The sequence below is a fragment of the Falco cherrug genome, chromosome 2 (genome assembly GCF_023634085.1).
Source record: "Falco cherrug isolate bFalChe1 chromosome 2, bFalChe1.pri, whole genome shotgun sequence".
In the NCBI taxonomy this organism is placed as follows: domain Eukaryota; kingdom Metazoa; phylum Chordata; class Aves; order Falconiformes; family Falconidae; genus Falco; species Falco cherrug.
In genome coordinates, this window is record NC_073698.1 from 84,064,456 (window position 1) to 84,085,324 (window position 20,869).

At 42.9% G+C, this 20,869-nt stretch overlaps 1 protein-coding gene across 1 annotated transcript; it reads right to left on the reverse strand.

Annotated features, from left to right (window-relative positions):
• Nucleotides 1–1,740: 1,740 nt before the first annotated feature.
• XK (X-linked Kx blood group antigen, Kell and VPS13A binding protein) lies at nucleotides 1,741–20,760 on the reverse strand. The gene is made up of 3 exons (XM_055701078.1): nucleotides 20,367–20,760; nucleotides 9,869–10,131; nucleotides 1,741–4,861 (listed from the first exon to the last, which is right to left on the reverse strand). Exons 1-3 carry the CDS (start codon nucleotides 20,609–20,611, stop codon nucleotides 4,035–4,037), a joined length of 1,335 nt encoding a protein of 444 aa, XP_055557053.1. The 5' UTR covers nucleotides 20,612–20,760; the 3' UTR covers nucleotides 1,741–4,034.
• Between the last annotated feature and the right edge of the window lie 109 nt (nucleotides 20,761–20,869).

The window sequence follows — 20,869 nt, forward strand, 5'->3', positions numbered from 1 at the left end:
GTGGATTGCTGAGTGATATACAGTTTTATAACACCTACAGCATGCCAATTGCTTGGCTTGCTAAGTGGTCAGCAAGAAGTTCACGCTACAACCTTTCTCATCATCAGTAGGATTATTTTATCAGTTCGCACCTTTTCCTCCTGGAAACTGACAGTCTTCACAAAGCTTGTATAAACCTGTTTTACTTCCTCAGATTTCTTCCCTCAGAAAAATTTAATTTTAATATGTCCAATGAGTTCGATATGTATTGGGGAGAACAGGACTGACAGAGAAACAGCGTAGTCACGTAACCTTTTCTTTAAGAAACCATGTTGGAAACAGAAGTTATCAACATTGTGCCTAAATCTGAAATTTCACATTGAAGTTTTAATATACATTTGATTAAAAAAAATATATGCTGGATACTAACTTACAAATCACACCTTGAGACTGAAAATAATGTCTAGAAGAAAGGATTAATCACTATGTGTTACGGAGCACAGCTCTTACTAGCAGATAGTAGTGCTCATCACCACCAGGACTTCTAAAATCCTCTCTCATTGCTCCTCATTTACACATATTACAATCTATCACAATGTATCTATATACTCCTGTATTTATAAAATACACATATTTTATGTCTACATATACATTTACAAACACTTAAATGTGTTACAAAGGTTTTATGCAGTCATGTTGCCTCCTCAGTCCTCCTCAGTGTGGATTTTGCTGGTTATTCCCAAGGTCAGAGACAAGCACCTGGTAAATCCAGATGAGCATGAAAAAAGTGTGCAGAAAAAAGTTAAAAGATCCTATATAAAGAAGTAATAATTTCTGATTCCCAATGCAAACCCACTGAATATTCTCATTATGCCAATAAGTAGCCTATACTGATCTTGTTCTGTCTCTTGAGCTGGTCTCAAACTGCCTGGCTCCTGCAAAATTTTTTGCTGAGACCCCAACCAGCTAAACAGCATTGGAAGCACTGCTGACTGGAGGTAAGGAACTCCCAAATCAATCACAGATTATCCTTCTGTCAGGTCTGCCTGAAAACATTTCTTCTGCTGCATGGTAACCGATGACAGCGTGCTCTATAACCTTTACCTTGGATTTCTGAAAGCAGCAGACTAAGAACTGATAGCAACACAAGAGAGTGTTTCAACATTTTAATTTGTGTTGTTTTACAAGTATAAAAGAAAACCTATGCATCAGATCTTGCATACTCTTAATACATGTGAATAATCCTCACTGAGCAATTCTTTGTGTGACTTGGGACTAATCAAATGAATACTTTTTTTAAGAGTAGTCCTATACCCTTCCGTTGAACACATATGCCTCTAACATTCATAGAGGAGAGCAAAACCACAGTAAACTTGCAGCAAGAGATCACTCATTCACACACATCCTCTAGCTAATACTGCCCTCTCAGTGCAGCCGCTGGGGTGTACTGGTAACAGCCTAGACTGTTGTCATCCTGAGAAAATCTCTTTCCTAGTATACAGTGCACTTTAGAAAAATAAGCTTGTCCATTAAAACACTGGTCTTAACAGAACATCACTGCCTCTGTGACTCCCTCTCATACCTTCTTTCTACCAGCACAGCTAGATCAGAGCATACGGAGCAACGACACTGTTAGTCAACGTGCACTCCATGATGTGGTGACATGAGGCACCACAAAAGCAACAGCCTTTACGTTGACGGAGTGTTTAAACTGTATTTGGTTAGTCTGCACAACTAAGGCAAAACCACATGACAATCATATAACCCATACAAATATTTCTTTTTTATTATTATTATTTTTCACTCTCATAACAGTGATTTAAATATTCAGTTCCCTATGCATGCACTTCAGGAGATTAGTATAAAAATAGGAAGTAATATGGGACACTCTCTAAAAATATGCATATACAGTAGTCTTCATCATTGGTATGTGAAGTTCAATGGTACCCACTATGCATACACACTGCACTCCTGGCTGTGGAACTCTCCTACTGTTGACTTCACTGTAGCACAAACGTTTTGCTGGCTGAGGTTTACGAAGCTTCCACTGTTTCCAAATGGCAAAATCACAACTGCACCATCACTTACAGTGTCCAATGTCTGCTTTGAGGACTTGAAAGCTCTCTCTTCAGATATGAAGTACTTCTATATATGACGCCACTTCCCCCCGCGCCCCCCAAAGACTAACATTTCAGACCTAGGTACACCTGCAGACAGGCAACAACCATAATTCCCTGATTACTGATGAGCATCCAGCTATGAAGTCTGATACTCAGTTTTAGCTAAGAAACCTGAAAATTTGGCCCTGTGCACTGAACTCTGCAGGTTTGGAAGCAAGGCTTACATTCTCAACTTGCTCCAAATAAGAAATCTGAAACATTCTCCTACATCTAGAAAATCACAGAGAAATACTATACTGTACTTCTACATACAGAAGTACAGAGAAATACAGTAGTGTCTTCAAGAAGTCACTTCGCTATTCTATGTTCCTCAGACAGAGAAATTAGAACGGAAGTGTTTAGTATCTTCGCAGATACACGAGGTACGTTCCCATGGCAAGCTCAGGCCAAAAATTCCAATTACCACCCATCAATAATTTAATAAGACCTACATACACATACCACACACAGACACATATTGAGCAAAATAAAAACTGTAACTCCATTATAAAACTGAAGTATGAAGACATTCATTTACAGTGCAGGAAAGAGCAAAATAAAACCAGCTTAGCTCTTTGCAGCACTGCATGCAACATATTTCATTATAAGTGACCTCAGACCTGAGGTCATTTGTGTATTTCCAATAAACTTTTGCGTGTTAATCTGCTAAAGCTTTCTCAGCAACTTGCAAAATACAGAAACGCTTTTACTTGTGGTGATACAGTGCATAGAAGAAAAAGTCAATGACTTCCATTTCCTCTCTCAGATTTCAAGCCTGTGATATTTCTGAGGTAAAGCAGCCAGAGAGTTTTGAACTACTGATACTAAACAACCATAACATAGCACAGCCTCAAGAATAAGGACTCAGTGTCTTCTCTCCCCACATAAGTCACCGGGTTGCCTGCTTGGTGTATGGCCAACCCTCTGACAATCAGGATAGCGCTCGTCTCTAACTTCAGCCATTTAAAAGGGAGACAGACAGCCAAAACTAATTGCCAAGGCATCTGGTTAACACTGAGTAATTGGTCTCCAGAGAATGATTCATACCATCTGACTTGGAGGACATTTTTAAGATGGGTTGAATTACTCCTTGGAGATGAGCACCTACATGATTAGCTCACACTATCTGCCTAACCTCTAGATATTTAAAGTTCTATAAAGTTAACAGCACCCTAATACCAGAACAGCACAAAAAGTATTAGATAAACTATAATATCACAAAAAGGAGCTATTCCAGAACATCACAATGTGTTAAATTTAATTCCCTTACTAACAAGCAGGAAACACGAAGGGTAAGACAGTGCAAAGCCAATAACCCATCTGTCCATTCTCAGTAACAATCACATTTCAGTAGTAGTGCTGCCTAATTCACCGTTTCTTGGCAACCTAGACTACAGTGCATTGTAGGAGTCCAATTCTTATACCACAGAGAGAAGTATTATCTTATTACACTGATTAGAGTGTAAAAAAAGTGTGCAATTTGATCAAAGCAGACCACAACAGTCAATAAGATAGCCAAGGTCTATGCTGTGTTTCCATGCTAGGGTGACATGCCATAATGACATCCTGTCTGAAATAAAATGCCTTTCCTTCCATCCTCAGATTTCCTGAGTAAGATGAGCATCAGGCCAGTTTTTGAAGGATGCCTCCTCGAATGACTTCAAAATAAGAATGTGAAAATAAACCTATGTGCAGAACACTGAAATAGAAGTCTACAAACAGTGATTGCTCTCCATACACACGTGAGTTTTCCATAAAGGTAGGCTTGTCAGTCATCATGCAGTGCTACACTTGCAAGAAAGAGAACCCATCCACAAGACGCAATGTCCAAGATACACAATGTTCCCAGGAGGCGATCTACCACCTTCCAAAGGCACCTACTTGCTTCCAGTTGTACTAGGCATTGGAAGAAACACTTTGATGAGGATTCCCTTTTTGAGAATCTATTGACTTGCTGCTGCTCCGTGCTTCATCAGTAGTATCAGGAGATTTCACCTCTGCCTTGTCTGTCAGTATGGTGGTTTTGGGAGGCTTGCAAATAAAGCAGAGGAACTTGAAACAGGACAGCAAACCTTCGGAAATGCTGGATGAGAAGAGCTTTTTGCAAGGGTGGCAGAACTGGTAGAACACCAACATGAAGAGGACAGCCATGCAGTAACCTATCAGAAGCTGCAAGACCAACAATGGGGCGCAGACATATAGGTAGATATCGGTTTTATAAATGTACCACATCAACAGGAGGAATGCATTCTCTATGAATCGCAGCATGTAATACACAGTCAGTCGGTACCAGTTTTGGGATTTGTTAATTAAGTCAGGATCGTTGAGCTTCACCTGCACTGCCGACCAGCAGAACATGTTAATGCCAGCATACAGGAAAGTAAGAAGGCACAAGACTATGGTAGTACCGACCCTGCTCAGTGCCTTCTCTATGTTCTCAGGAAATGGAGACTTGCTTTGCCAGAATAGAATCCATGGGTAGAAGAAAAAACCAAAGAAATTCACTAGTACAACGGGGAGAGTCCAGATTTGAAGGACTGAACTGAAAAGCACCAACACTGTAACCCGTGTAGCAATCTCAAAGCTTCTCCACATGAATATGCAGAGGTAGGCGGCTGGTTTCACGCTGACATCATAATCGTCATACTTAATCTTAATAGCCAGGATGTTGCAGCGTAGGGCACCGTATACAATTGACAGGAGAGAAAGGACCATAAAGATACCTACAAAGAGAAAAGACAAATCAGGACCTTGAGCTTAGCAGAAGTTGCAGACACAGAGTAGTGCAGATGCAGTTGTCTTCACAGCACTCCTGGGTAACGTAATGCCAAAGAAGTCATTCCTTGTATGCACTCCTGGGTTCTTACTCTAACTCTACTTCTTATTTTGGTCCCTATTTGTTACTTTTCCAAGTACTTTTCCAAGAAAAAAAGGCACTTAACAGTCACAAGTGTCTCCCTCCTCCCCTTGCCACAGGCTGTTCATACATGTATTTTCTCTGTCATTTTAGCTAACCTCTCTCCCACCCTGATCCTCAAACATCTGAATTATTTTGAAAAAGAATGAATTAAACCTTTATAACTAATTTTCCAAGAGCACTCAGTAAGCTGGAAAACATTTGCCATTTTAGGTAGTAATTTTGCACACGCCAGTTTGGTTGTGCATATATTCTCCGAAAATGGTTATGTATTTGCTTGTTTAACATAAGTCTTTAATAGCTGTTTTTGAACATCTTTCTTACAGCACTTTACTTGATCTGAGAACTTTTAAACATGTTTTAGAAAAACACTGGCTGAAAGCAGAAGAGCAAGCGAGTGCAGTCAAGAATACAGCTTGAGAATATCCTGTGGCTCTTCAAAAAGGCTTTCCAGTAGTTTTGAGCCGGCTCTAGAACTGTGAAAGAACAAATAAATTCCTGCAGCTAGTGAAGCAGAAGAACATTCTCAAGAGTTAAATAAACAAGAAATCTACCCAGCTCGGACAGGGTGCTGCTGTCCTGGGACTCTGCTTGCTTTCTGCTTTCATAAGTCAAGACGTTAATCTTATTACCCATTTTTGGTTTAGGGATTCTATTTTAATCTCAAACTTGTCCTAAAAACTCAACCCTTCAAAAGAGGCGTTTCTCCATTGATAGAATCACGTCTTGCTAACTCTGGTTTAATGTAGCAGTCCAGTCCTGGTCCTTGCCCAAAGATCAGTACTGCCACCAAACCTTCAGCTCAAACATCACTTTTAAGTCTGTGAGAAAGATGGTTTGCATCAGCCACAAAGGGAAATGTGGGAGGGTGACATTATGGTTGCTTTTACTCATCCTGAGCAGGCAAAGAAGTGAAAATTTCATAAACAGAGTATCTTTCCCTGGAACAGTCCCAAATCCCCCCATCAGTCCTTACAAAGGCAGTGTTTCACTTCTTCCTTCCTACTGCCAGAAGGCTGTACTTTTCTTACAACTCAGAGGTGTACACTCACAAAGTCACTCAGGGAAGAACAGTTCTATTTTGTTGGGTTGTTTAATTAGGTGTTTTCAAGACTTGGTCCTTCCCACTTGAGAAATTGCTAAGAGTAAATTCTGCTTTAGATAAGCTACAACACAAATACCTATTACTGAAATCTTATATTCAGCTGAAGAATCTTGCTACTTATTATATATACTATAGTTTCTAAACTGATAATCAGAACCCTTGAAAAATAAGGGTATTTCTTTTGTTACTTATGGCAAGACACCTAAATACAGTATTTTTTTGGCTTTAAGACATAATTTCAACATAGAAAGAATTATTGACACTGAAAATATGTTGTTCAAACAATGAGAAAAGTATTCTGTGGTCAGAGCTTGATGAGTTGAGAAGAAGCAACTGTAGCAGCATCCTAAGGTATCTAGTAAGACCACCTACAAAGCCCAGTCATGAACATTAGGAAAATGACATTGCAAACATTAGTAAATTGAAAAAAAAAAAATCATAAACCCAAAAGTTCTGTTTTTGAAGATGGCAGTCACTGCTACAAATTTTCATTTTTAAAAAGTACCCTTTTCAGCAAATAATTTTATTTTTAAATGGTAGGAAATCTGCCTTTTGGGATTATTTTATCACAGTAAGTAACACTTGAGAAAGATAATTTGACTGTTGTTAATGGCACAAAAACTTTAAACTTACAAAAAGATTGCTCTTAACAGAAGCAGATCTTCCACATTCAATACTGCACACTGAGAACTGGACCTTTTCAAAAGAAAGAGGCCAAGTCACCACCCCCACCCCCAATCCCCAGCTAGCTGTTTTTGTAATTAATGCTAACTCAGGTCTTTTTGGCACCTTCTGCTTTTGCTCTTCTCCAGGTGGTACTACTTAAGAGGTCAGGATAGCTGCCCAACAGTGTGTAAGTGAACCTGAGCCTGATGTCTGCCACCTCTTTGAAGCAAGGTTACAGCAGGATGGAATAGATGACCTTTAAATGTCTCTTCCAACCCAAACTATTTTATGATTTAGTACAGGGTGAAGCCCAAATGCACAAGACACCTCAGCATCTCTTCTGGGAGTGGCCATTTCAAAGTCAGACTGGGCATTTCACACCCTAACAAGTTAGAAACCTCTTCCCAGTTACACTGTAACAAAAGAAAGAGCCAAGGGTCTAGAACTAGGACTCAGATTTGGCTATTGCACGTAGTTTCCAGTGTTGCATTTAATCAAACAACAGTTCCATAAATTTCATGCTCAACAGTCACTGAAGCTTTGTGTCTTTCATCACTAAACCTAGAGGCTTTGTGCTGCTTTTGCACCTCTCTTTAATTCTCTTCATTTTACATTCTTGGCAGACAGAATGCCAGACACTGGCAAGAACCTGATCATCCAGAAGAGGACCATAATGAATGCCATGAAATACGCAAGAGAGGAGCAGCACAGCTCCTGTTGACAAAGGGCTAGGAAGGATGCATGCTCTTTTCAGAACTGTTCAGTTCAACACTGAAAGCAATAATGAGCTTCACACAGATCTGAAAGAGACAAGCCATACTATACAGCATGATGGTAAACAGTTTTAGGTTCACAGGTGATACTGACCTCATTACCACTGACCAAGCAGAATTTACACAAGGTAATGGACAGGGTAGTGTAGGAATCCAGAAAAACAAGACACTGATGAGGAGGCAAGAAAAAAAATAATGTGGAAGTCAAGATACAAGACAACAGTGATAATTATAAACAGACAAATGGAAAAGTACATGCACTTCGGAGGATGAGAGTCAAAGAACATGGAAGGTGAAGGCATCTGAAGTGTGGAAGAGCTGGACTGGCTGTTAAACTACTTTGACGATGCTGCAAGGTCAGAAGGTTGAAGACATGTACCTATATATGAGAATCCCCATGTACACATAACAAACAACAGACTGAAACTGTGCTGCTATGCATCATTGCCCTTTACTCTGGAGACTGAATAATACTGCTGGACACAAGGTACTACAGCAGAAATAAGTTGGCTAAAGAGATTGCAGAGAGTTTCAATATTTCAGAAGGTAAAACACACACAAGAGGAATACAGTTAGGATTTTTCATTTTTCTGATGAATGAGCTTTAATAGACATTGCCATTGTTCCTAATTCACTGATTAAGAAAATTAAAAAGAAATTAAATTCTTTTGATTTCTGTATTTTAGAATTACATCTGCTATGGAGATGGCTCCTGGGAGACACAACGCGACTACTACATTTGCTATCGGATTCACCGAACTCCCTGGTGAACCAGCAATCTCTGGTTGTCTAACTTCACCCACAGAAGGTCACTTACCAGTCTAGGATTCAGAATTCATCTCAGCAGCAACTGATAAAAGTCAGAAGTAATAGGTTGTTACAAATCATTATTAAATATGCAATTCTCTAATCATCTGGAACACAGCATTTCTCCTTGCCAATCATGACCGGTAAGGTCAACATCGGTAATAGAAAAAATACAACAAAAAGGTATCTTTCAGAAACAAATGTCATCTGCAGCAAAGTGACTGGAAATCTTGCTAATTGCACTGCTCAGCAAAGGATTCAGTGTTTTGTTCTCATACCATGTCACAGATGCCACGGTTGTTCGAAAAGCTACCTTAGCTGTGAAGCACTTCAGAAACTGTCAGGAGCAATGTCTTTCAATTAATTACTGCTATGACCTTAAACAAGTACTTTTTTGATTAAGACCTTCACATGTTGTAATACCCTTATGTGCTGACTCGCCCTTTACTATACTCATGTTTTCTGTTCCCCAAGTTGAGGGGAGAACCCTGATGTTATAAAGGCTTCTCCAAAAAATCTTAGTTCCTTACCTCGGTACACTGCCAACCAAGGCACCTGAACCGAAGAAAGCATTCGGGTTTGTAACGTGTCACCCTAGCTTCAGCCTCCCTAGCTGCAAAGCTAATAAAGATCCCCGGCCTCTTGGGGCCTCAGCGATGTAACAAGAGTGATTTTCTATTTCAGTGGAAACAACCTCCATAGTTCACATAGGTGCCACAGTCCTTTCTTACACCAAAAAGCTGGTTGTCCTACAACCAGCTAGAGTAGGTTCTTCATTTAGCAGCGAGTCAGCAAGTCAAGACTTTCCCCCCACCCCCCACCCCCACCCCCAAGGAACTGCAGCACATCATGGAACAAGATGCAGAGTCCCACAATAAGAAAGGTGTGTCCTGGTAAGTCCACGTGGTGCAGCACTGCTTGGTGAAGGCTTAACAGCTTGAGTCCAGAGACGAGATGGCCACATTTGCATACCGGCTTATTGAGTCCTGACTTCTGATTCCAAATTCAGAGTCTGGCACAAGTAAAGACAGTTCATGTCCTCAGTCCATATTTGAAACTGCACTCCTGAAAGTACAGCTTCCTTAATGCAGCATGGCAAAACATGCTCTGCACTGTACGCCAAGGAATTTTCCAGAGTTTTCCCAAAACCAAAATGGAACAGAGGTAATTTTTTTTTTCCTCTTCATGAAGACAGCTCAGTTCCTCCAGCTGCCTCCCTCTCATGCCATAATGGCCACCTTATCAAATTAGTGTTTTTATAATAACCCAAGTATCCTACAGGGAGTGTCATAGTCTAAAATACAATGATATAAACTTGAGAGCAACATCACCATCAAAAGCTGTCAGGGAGATGAAACCCATTGCAATATGTTTGGTTCTTGTCCAGGGCAGCTACACTTGACTGCTGACCCTTTACCTCTCCCTCCCACCAAAATATGGAGGTGATAACAGCTCTACCTACTTCTGGCAGCCGTGATCTCCTGCTGCAGGACACAGATGTAGAGCTGGAGTGTGAGCTGGGGTGCTGAGCCGAGGAACGCCTGGATCACAGACGCCCTGCTGAATGCAGACCTGTGCGTACACAGCTTGCCTTCAGCCTGTCCCACTTCTTTTTCAATTTCTTCTGAGTACCCATCCTTGGGCATCTGCCTCTTCTTTGTGATGCTGACATAGGGCTCTTCAACTCTGCCAGCATGGAAGTAAATGTAAAAGACTTCCACACACCTACAAGAAAAGGAAAAAAGCATAAGCTTTCCCACTCCTCAGTATTTTAAGCCATGACATAACAAGTCCTAGGTCATTTGTTCATAGAGCAAAGCCTGTACATTGTCTCCTCCTGGTAAATTTGGAACATGACAAGATTTCACTCTTTTAAATATGAACTACTGTTGGAAGAAGGGTTCACCGGAGTCAAGAAGACGCTCAATATGAGTTATGCATCTTGCTCAGCTTTATTAGTTTCTAACACTACTTATATAGAACCGATACACATGCATATTCATAAAGCAGAAATATAATTGGTTAGTAGTCTCTAAACATGCACAGTTCTCACACCCCTAATTACCATGACTAAAATAAGCACTCTATCCATGTAGCTGATTGTGTTGCTGTGCTTCAGCCTTGTAGTTTGTTACTCCCTGTTTTCCCATACCAGTCCCTATCTTTCTTGGCCCTGCACCTGCTTTCCCAGCAGCTGTATCTCGTTACAGCCACGGCCTGTTGGCACAACATAATTACTTGGTCTCAGGATTCAAGAATAGCTGAAGGCTACCTTTCTCGTTATCTTCAGCACAGCAACTTCAGCACAATTCTGATTACAGGCCTATCCTAATACCAGGCCTGGATTGTGCAGATCTTCAGAGATTCTAAAGCCATGCTTCTGCAGCCGTTCTTCTACAAACTACATGCAACTAGTGGGCAAGAATCTGGCAGTGCCCTTTGGACTGCTTGTACTACTCAGACATGAGAGGAGGTTTAGTCGTTTCCTATGAGCTGTCCTTGATCTCTGCTGTCTTATTGAAGTCCTTGAACTACTCATCCACTACAATGTTCACAGGCTGCCAACCCAGGACCTATGTCTTCAGATTCTCTGCCTTTCTCTTCTTGTTATCCATACATCTGTGGCATGCTAATGGGACATGGAAATAAAATCACTTTTCATACCTTTGCCTTAAAATATCTCAAGACACTGGAGAGAAGCTGAGGGTATGAGCACGTGCACACACCTCACACAGCTGGACTCCAACACTTGCTTTACCAAGCAACGGTCCAAAACATGAGTAACAAGCCACAGCCGCAATAAAGAGAAGAAGGAGCTTAGAGCCTCACAACTCTGGAAATTAATTTTTTTTGAAGACACTGAAATAGGAGCTTTACTCCTTATGTTTGCTTACGTTTATTGCACTGTTTAAGGAATATTAAACACAATCTTGCAAAAATATTCTAAATAAGAAGACACAGTATTTCCAGTTGCTGCAGCTCTTCATACTTGAGACATGGGGGGAACCAAACCTTCTTGTTTATGTAGGTCTAACTTACCACAGACTAACTTCCAAGGAACAAAGTAGTGTCAGCACATGCACTTCATAAATCACACCTGCTGACTCTACCTATACACAGACAATAATTCATACATTTGGGAGGGAATAGAAAAGAGCTGAAGGGCTTGGCAGCAGCAAATGCTGTAGCAAGGGCAATCTGGCTCCTCGAGTATTAAAGGAGATAACACAGCCTCAGATAGATTTCTGAAAGGACAGGAAAGTTTCTGCAACTTCCTTCCAATGACTAGTTTTAGATTGGCAAAAAAAAAATTAGAAAAACTATTCTAAGAGAGTTGCTTGGATATGAAGGTATCAAGTGTGGCTTGGGCATCAAGCAGGTCCCAAACCAGACAGGGTAACAGTCAACTTTGGGAAGTAATAACAAGCAAGGATTTACTGAGATACAGGTGAAGTCACAAGCTGAAGGGGAAGGGGAAGGGAAAAGAAAGAAAACCCTCTATTTCTGTCACATTGCATAGGGTCCTAAAAATACAGGGCATGCTGTGGAGGAGTCCATGTACAGCAAGACTATAAAGGATAAATGGCATTGACCACTGAAAAATAAAAAACCCAAAAGCCCAAACCCCGTGCAAACATAACCTGTTTTCTGTTTTCTACCTAACACTGGTACAGGCTTCAAGAAGAAAAGCAACTGTAGTGTGAGCAGCAGAACTGATGAGGACTGGCTTCCAGCCCAGAGGGAAGCTTTGGGGAGAGAAACCCCCACCGCAAGGGCGACTTGTCGTGCCACCTCTGCTCTTTTCTCCTCCCAAGCCTGACATGCATAGCATCTTCTTGTGTAGGCATCAGCCTCTGATGATGACTGAGCTGTCTTCTTTCCTTCTGTTGTCTGCTGGGGTTTGTCTCCTCCGCCTGGTTGCCTCTGTAGGTAATACTTGCTGGAATGCAGCATCTCCAAGTCTCTGACAGGTCAGATTTGGCCAATTAGTTTTTGTAATGTAAAAATAAGGTTTATCATCTATTTAAAAGTATCTCATAATTAGAAATCATGGAGCTATGCTTGTCTGAGACTTTGAATTCCTGTTTCCTTCTCAGCCTGACTTTTTTTAACACTTGCAAAGTCAGAGTCTATCACAGTCTTTCAGGGGGAAGCTCACAGACTGAGCTGTAAAGCAGCACTGATAGCACTGATAAAAATTCAAATAAAAGCATACTGTTTTTTATTTTAATAAACTTGACTTCATTTCCTACCCCCCAAACTGGACCCCTAGCAAGTTTCAACTGCTCTAGATGGAGAGCAGTTTTAGGATTCTGTAGCAGTATCCTTGATTCACTAGACTTGAGCTACCATTATCACTAAAGCTATATGAAGTACCTGGTGTGCTGGAAGCTCCATTCACAGTGGTGACTTTCTATTTTTCCCCTGTTAATCTTTTCAGTCCCTGCCAGTCCTGTTCTGTGTGAAAGAATTCACACACCCAAAAATAAAGTGTGAAAAATTAATAAAGCACAACAGCTTATGAAGCCAACAGAGATTCTGAAACCAACAAACTGATTTTATTCCAAAAGAAGGATCCCAGAACATTTTTGTCTCGCTTAGTATTCACAGCTATCTATTCATCCTGAGCTGAGGGCAAGTCTGAGCTATTACGGAACATGAGATCTCAGCATCAGCCTCCTTCTAATCACATGGCCAGAGTTAAGTCAAAGGACCCACCTAACAAGTATGCATTAATCCCATAAAAGAGATAAGATTCATAAGACTACTGACTATAGCCAATGTTATAATCACAATGTTAGGTTTCAGAGCAAAGCATTCCATTTGTATTTATTAGCTAGGTATTAAGTATTAGTATATTGTTTGTAATGGGAAATTTGATGTCTGTATAGAAAAGCAAATGATGGCAAAATGATCTGATGAGCAAACCTGAGAGCTAAAGGGGACATTTACCAGTACAACAGAGTAATAAAAACTGTATGTGCAAGCACTCAGAATACAGCAGTAATGATGCCCATCTCCTCCCAAGCCCTCCCCATCCCACGCAAGAGAGTCTCTGGAGGTCATGCCTTCTGAGGCAAATAACAAACGCACTGAAGACTGTAGCTGGTGCCACTGCTCAAGCAGCTGCTGCAAACAGCAGACTGGCAGCCGATACACTAGAAAGAAACCACCGATCTAAATGTGTAAGTAACAGGGCGTAAGAGGGGCATAGGCACTTGAAGAACCATCCAGATGAGAAGTGACAAAGTAAGTACCAATTCAGATCATGAACCTGTGCCAGGTTACAACTTTGCCTATGAAGTACATTCTGAAGGGTTGGGCATCTTGTCTTTAAATGAACTGGCTTACTATTTTTTTAGTATGAAACACACTAAAGAGACAATGCAAGAAGGTGTTGCTTCATACCTGCCGCTTTTGAGAGATGGGACACAGCTCGATGCAAGCAAATGTCACTTTAATTAGCCTAATAGCATGATTATATACACATAAGCAATTGTTACATCTTATTCTGATTGGTCCAAAAACTTGTGATTTCTATAACTATGTGGCAACTCGCGTGAAGATCTCACGCTAGCTATTTAGCAATTCAACAACAGTTACAAGACAACAATGTCTGCAGTTCTTGCACCATGTCCTTCAGCAAGCTGACAAACAGACCGCCTTATTCCTTGTATAGTCTCAACTTGATACTTGGTCCCTGTTTCTATACCCTTCAGTAATTTCTCCTGTCCCTTTATCACCAGGGCTTATGGCCCACAAGCTCGAGCGCATTCCTTTCAACTAACTGATTGTTACTTGTGGTCCTGCTTCCCAGGCCCCCTCCTGCACATACCAGTTTTCCTCCGTGGTTACAAACTGCTACAGAATGGAGAATTCCCCAGAAGCCCCAGCTGCTCACTGCTCATCGGTCCAGAGGAACAGGAGTGAGAGATCCCAACTTCTGCACAATCCATCTCCTGCAATGCAGTCATGTTTAGGGCCCTTTCAACAGGTCCACATGTGGCATCAACAGCAGAAGGCATGCAGCTGGCCATTTTCACTGCATGTAAAGCAATGACAGCTGCAGTAAAGTCTCTGAAGGAACTAAAATTACTCTGAAGAAAAAAAAAATGCCAGATCTACTCTCTACAGTGAAACCTAACAGGTAGGAAAAAGATGGTGCCACTTTCTCTCCTGCTGCCAAACCTTGGCAAGGAGAAGAGCTACACTTTTTCAAGGATCCTGATGGTGCCTACGAAGAGTGATTCAGCAGCAACACATTCGTCTTCTACACAGTCAGTAGGAGGAATAATCCTATCCTTATATGCCTGCTGAGAGCGAGCACCTCATTCTCTCTTTTAATCATGAATGTGTGGGATTTAAATACAGGCAAAATAACAGTGGTGGGAAGAGGGAGCAGGCAATGAAAACAGGGAATGATGGACAGCCAGCAAGCGTTCTAAGAACAAACGTCCATTTAAGACCTATCCAGAGGAACAGGAGTGAGAGATCCCAACTTCTGCACAATCCACCTCCTGCAATGCAGTCATGTTTAGGGCCCTTTCAACAGGTCCACACAAGGCATCAACAAGAGAAGGCATGCTCACGTGCCATGCTCACGGCAAACATACAGGCAGGTTTCTCTAATGACTCCGTTTTTAGTAATTCATCTTCTTTGGAGAAGTGTGCAAAAGACTTATCAGTCCTGTAGATTTACTTAGCTGTGTCAGGCAAAGATTTGTTCCTCACTCATCATTCTACCTTCCATCTGCGCTGACTTTCCGTTCATCGCATCATGGGTGCCTAACACATCTGCTCAAGAATAAAGATGAAAAGAAGAAAAAAAAAAAGAAAAAGAAAAAAAAAGCCTGAAGAGGATCTAGGCATATTCTTACATTCCTCCCATCTGGAAAAGAGGGAGATGCATCAACAGTTGTCAAGTTTAGAGCTAGCAGAATCTCCTACAGTAAAGTCTACCAATGGAAGTCCTCAAGAAGAGAGATTTTTAGACCTGTGCTATTCTGAACTATAAAGCAGGTCACTATCCACGAGAGACAATGCTTCTGTATAACATGACTGAAGCATTATCTGCACCATTAGAGCTTACTGGATTTCAAACTGCAGATTTAGGTGCCTGAAACATTAATGACTCTGAAAGTTTCAGCCTATAGGTGTTTTGGTTTGGGTTTGGGTTTGAGTTTGTGGGTTTTTTTGGTGGGTTTTTTGTTTGGTTTGTTCTGTTTACTTCCTGCAGCTCACAGAATCTAACTTTGGCTGTAACACCAGCTCCTCTGGCAGTTTGATGCAAACTTCCTACTGCATCTGCTTTACTGCTGTCTACACAGTACACAAACACATGTAATTGTTTCTCCTTATGCCTTGAGAAACAAAGCCTGATCCCATTTAAAAAAAGAAAAAAAAAAGCCTATTGTTTATATCCTTGTCCCATCAAAATTTGAGGAAAACAGTCATTACTGTTCTATATAGGGGCCTCTTACATTTGCTTTTGCTTTTTTTTTTTTTTTTTTTTTTTTTTTTTGCAAGAGTTCATCATTCTGCAGACAGAGCCATCTCCTAACTGCATATTCCTCGTAAAGGCAGAGCCTGCAGGCCCCCATTCAGCTAACAGAGCACTAGGGATGGTAATTTCAAAGACCAGCAGAGACTTAGCTTTCCTCTCCATGAAGTTAGTATCAGAAGGACGCACTGCCAAGTTTACACCAGTCCTTTCTGGATATGCCACTTAGTACTGTCTTCAGTAAATCAGATGGTAGGGAACCATCACATCCAGCAGACTTATGGTACAATACCACCAACACCCCTGCTTGTGACTGTAAGCCCTCTCTGTTCAAGTCGGTTTGTTGGAAATTGTACTCCTCACTTCAGCTCCTGATCTATTAATTGTTTGCAGAATAGAAAAGGGGAAGCAAGTTAACAGAGGGTTCTCTGGCACCCTTCATGAAGAGTTATTTGCACTTTGAACAAATCCCTAAGTGTGGAGCAGTAAACAAAAATACATCCAGTTATTATATATTCAAATTGTCACAACACCTATAATCTCAAGATGATCTCAGCGCTACAGGTGCCATCCAAACGAACAGGGAACAAAGAGACAGTCCTTGGCTCACAAGTAGCCGATAATGAGCCAAAAAGCTCATCATGGTCTTCTCTAAAGAAAAATGTGTTTAAGCTCTCATTGACATTGGCTATCATTTTAAGTCATTTTTTGTGTTATAATTTACTTTATGTGGTAAAAGAATCTCCTTTTACAAAAAAAAAAAAAGTATCCAAATATACTTTCTAAACATCCAGACAAATTAGTGCTCTTACAAGGAATGGCATTTATCTGAAATGTTGCAGGAATCCCCCACCGTGTCTAGAGACCTGCAGTCACTTTGTTCCAGCCAACTCTCTGCACAGTCTCCAGTGTGCCTCTATCCTGGGGACCGGAGCCAGGCGACTGAGGGAGGCAGAAATTTTACTCTACAAATTGCTCCAGATTTACAGAGACATTCTTGGGGAGTGGGAGAAGGAATTAAAAAAAGGGTGCGTTAACAGTCCTCTCCCAGTACAGCAAAAGTCCTCTCCAGGAAGAGGGATGCTTCCTAATTTTAGTGCTTCCAGTGGCAGCAGCAGGACAGCGAGTGCCTCCCGAACAGGTGGAGCGTGGGTGTTTTGGGAAGGTGGTGGTATGCAAGAAGGTTTTATATGGGAATGTACTTTTTCCCCCTGTCGCACAGGGGATTCAAAATAGGCTGGATCATTTGGCTTGCAAAGCTAAACACCCTCCTTCCCTGCCAGGATATTTCCAAACCATTCCCCAAAATTTAAACTTAACTTTTTAAGGAAAAAAGGAAGGGGAGAAAAATGTCTAGCTTTTAAGATGATGAAAACTCACACAATGTACATGGGCTGTTTGTAAAGCAGTGCACTGATATTTGGGTATTTCAGTCTGAACAGAGCAATACTAACTATCCTGTATCATGTCACAAACCCCACAGAGGTGGCTAAAAAGTCAGCAATAGCTTTTTTAAAGCAGATGAAGCAGACTACCCTCTGTTGAAGCGTGCCATCTGAGGCAGCCTAAAGGCTCTTTAACATTTCATTCTGATGCTGCAAGCAGACAGGGCCTGGGATGGCTCTACTGTCTGTGTCCTGTTTGACCTGATTTGTCCCACTCTTCCCTAAAAAGCCCTGGGCCTGTGTGTCCTGGTTTCAGCTGGGACAGAGTTAATTTTCTTCTTAGTAGCTGGTGCAGTGCTGTGTTCTGGATTTGGTATAAGAACAATGTTGACAGGACGCTGATGTTTTTGGTTGTTGCTGGGTGATGTTTACACTAAGTCAGGGACTTCTGTTTCTCAGGCCCTGCCAGCCAGAGGGCTTGAGGGGCATGGGACATTGGGAGGGGGACACATGGACACAGCCAGGACAGGTGACCCAAACTAGCCAAAGAGGTATTCCATACCATGGGATGTCATGCTGAGTATATAAACTGAGGGAAGGAGGCATTACTTACAAACTTCAGCATTAAGGCATTTGTCTTCCCAAGTAACTGTTACGCATGATGGCTTTCCTGGGGATGGCTGAAAACCTGCTTGCTGATGGGAAGCAGCGAATAAATTCCTTGTTTTGCTTTGCTTGCATTCACAGCTTTTGCTTTACCTATTAAACTGCCTTTATCTCAACCCACAAGTTTTCTCACTTTTACTCTTCCAGTCCTCTCCCCATCCCACTACGGGGGGAGTGAGCGAGCAGCTGTGTGGGGCTTAGTCTCCCGCTGGGGTTAAACCCCAACACTGTGCCATTGAAACGTGAGAGAGACCGAACACAGGGGATGGAATAAGGCTTTGTACTGGAGAAGCAGGTGACAAACAAGAGCAGGACTCTCTGGTGCAAAGGAGCAAAGGTTTGCCTGAAAGGATGGGACAAAACTACTCCAGGGACAATGGTCCTTTTCAGCTTACAGTGGTTCAAGTCACAGTGAAGTGATGATACAGCCAAAAAGTATTTTGCCTTCTAGTAATCACCTCAGACTTGTGTGTATTCCAGTCCACACGGGACACAAAGCCTCCTGCACAAAGGAGGGAAAGGTAAGGCATTTCATGTGCTGAAATACTTCATCTTTTACAGTACAGACCTACACCTGATGGGAAGTGATTGGTCTCCTCTTCCGACAGATACAACAATAGGCTACGGATAGGAAGACAAAGAAGAGAAGAAAAAAAAAAAAACCCAAAAAATTTTAATGTCTGTCTCTGACCAACCACTTCACCCTCCCACACTGCTGTACTGTATCCTACAGACCCATTTCCGTGAATCTAAAGAGAGGTTGTTTTCTATGAAACTTCTCCTCTTTGTTTGTAGAGTCTTTAGCAAGATCTAAGGTTTTCAGGTGGCACAAGCGTACTACCCTTTTTTTATTAGTAATTATAATTCCAGTTACCCTGGGTCTAGAGAGAGGTTAAAATGCATCACTTCGTACTGCCTAAACGATGCCACCGGGACTGTGGCACAGGCGTGCTGCAACACTTCCAGAACATCTCCAAACCTCCTGGAAACGTTAAGTTCATAAATCTTTGAGAAAGGCGGAGCTGTTGACACACTCATAGACTGCAGCACCACGGAGAGGAGAGGGCTTCTGTATGCCCACTAGTTTTATAGCAGTGACAGCAGCTGGGAGCTCACCAACACAGCAGACAGCACGTTCTGCTCAAGATGAGACTTGTGTTGCAAACAGATAAACTTGACTATCAGAAAGAAAGAGAAAGCGAAATCATGCCTGATAGTTAAGGTCAAGGAAAAAGTCTATATCTCTTTCAGATAATTAGAAAGAAAATCCTCTAATTTGTTCTCGTTGCTTACATCCTTTTTTTTTGCTTCTCCATGTCTCGCAGCTTGACGCGACATTCTCTCCTTGTCTGACCTCAAGAAATTGATTTAGAATGACAAAAGCCATGAACATAATTTTTGATAGTTGCTTTCTCTTTGGCCTCACTCTTCATTTCCAAAGAATGTGGCAGTATTTTGTTCTTAGCTTTTAGAAAATTGGAGCTCTTGAAGAACTTAACTGTTAATCAGTAACTCATATATCTTTAAAACATCGACAAAACAAACAAAAAAAATAATTCAGCCATAGTTATAGAGGAATTCACTGTTTTTGAAGTGTAAGATGTTTTGTAACATCCAAACTGTTCACCCTCATTAGCGTGAACAAATCTTTCTTTTCCACACTGTTCAGGAACTTCAGCAAGTTAGGGATACTTCTCCTAGCCTCTACTACAGAAACACTGTATTTCGTTCCTTTTCTTTTTGAAAAAGAGTCTTGAAGATACATTTAAAATGAAAGCCCCTGGCAAACAAGCCCTTTGCCATGGGGTTGCAGCACCTCTGTAACTTTTCACCTGTTTGTTTGTTGGGGTTTTTTCCCCCTAAGGACGCTTTCAGTGAGAATTTGAACCGAAGCTGAAAAATCTCCATAGCAATTTGGGGCAAGAAGCCCACTTTGGAAAGAAGAGCCGTAGTAAAATATTGCTAGCATTTCCAAGACGCACAGACGGGATGGGTACCGCCACGGCTTTGAACTAGCAACTGAGCGAGTCTCCTTTTCTCTCTTGGAAGAGTAACCTCAGAGTAAAGCGCTACGGATAAGCCAGCAGGCACAACCATTTGTAGAAAGCCACACGGACAGAAAACAAGCGCAGGACGCGGCAGCGGCGGGAGGGCGCGGGCTGCCCCCAGCCCCAGCGCAGCGCAGCCCCCGCCCGCGCCCGGCCCCTCCGGCGGGCTCAGCCCGCGGGCGCCCCGTGCCTACCGGGGGGAGCGCCGCGCCCCTCCCGCCTGCGGCCGTTCGCGGGGAGAAGGTCCCCCCGCGGCTTCGGAAATAAGGCCGGCAAGGACCCGGCGGCGGCCGCCACCCGGCACAAAGGCCGGGGCGCCCCCGGGCCGGCCCGCTGAGGGCGAGGACGGGACTCACCGACCTGACGAGGGGCCCCAGCTGCAGGAGGTGCAGCAGCAGCACCAACGGGCGGTCGCGGCTCACGTCGCGGTGGATGAAGACCAGGCTGAGCTGCACCAGCGCGCAGGGCAGGAGGGCGAACAGCAGCGTCAGCCACTGCCACATGCGGTCCCCCGCCGCGCGGTACGCCCCGCTCAGGCACAGCGCGGCCGCCGTCTCGGCCACGAAGAGGACGAGGGAGACGAGGACGGAGCCCGGGAATTTCATCACCGCCGCCACCCGCCGGGCGCGTTTTCGCCGCGCCGCAGCCGCCCCACGCCCCGGCCCGCCCAGCCGCCGTTGCGGCGCCGCGCCCGCCAGGGGGCGCCCGCCAGGAGCCGCCGGCGCAGCCGCCGCCCTCTGCGCCCTCGGCGCCGGCCCGCGGCCCTCGCCCCGGGGGAGGCGCGGGGGTCCCCGGGGACCCCCCAGTGGCGGAGCCGGTGCGGGTGCGCTCGGCCCTATGGGGGCGTAAATGGAGGAACGCTC

Bases quoted from the DNA above. Each gene is read 5' to 3' on its own strand.
- XK (XM_055701078.1), bottom strand. From the start codon at position 20,611: ATGAAATTCCCGGGCTCCGTCCTCGTCTCCCTCGTCCTCTTCGTGGCC. The intron at 10,132-20,366 runs GTCGGTGAGTCC...CTTTTCTTGTAG, and splicing joins CAGCTGGGGCCCCTCGTCAG to GTGTGTGGAAGTCTTTTACA. The intron at 4,862-9,868 runs GTAGGTAGAGCT...TTCTCTTTGTAG, and splicing joins GGAGATCACGGCTGCCAGAA to GTATCTTTATGGTCCTTTCT.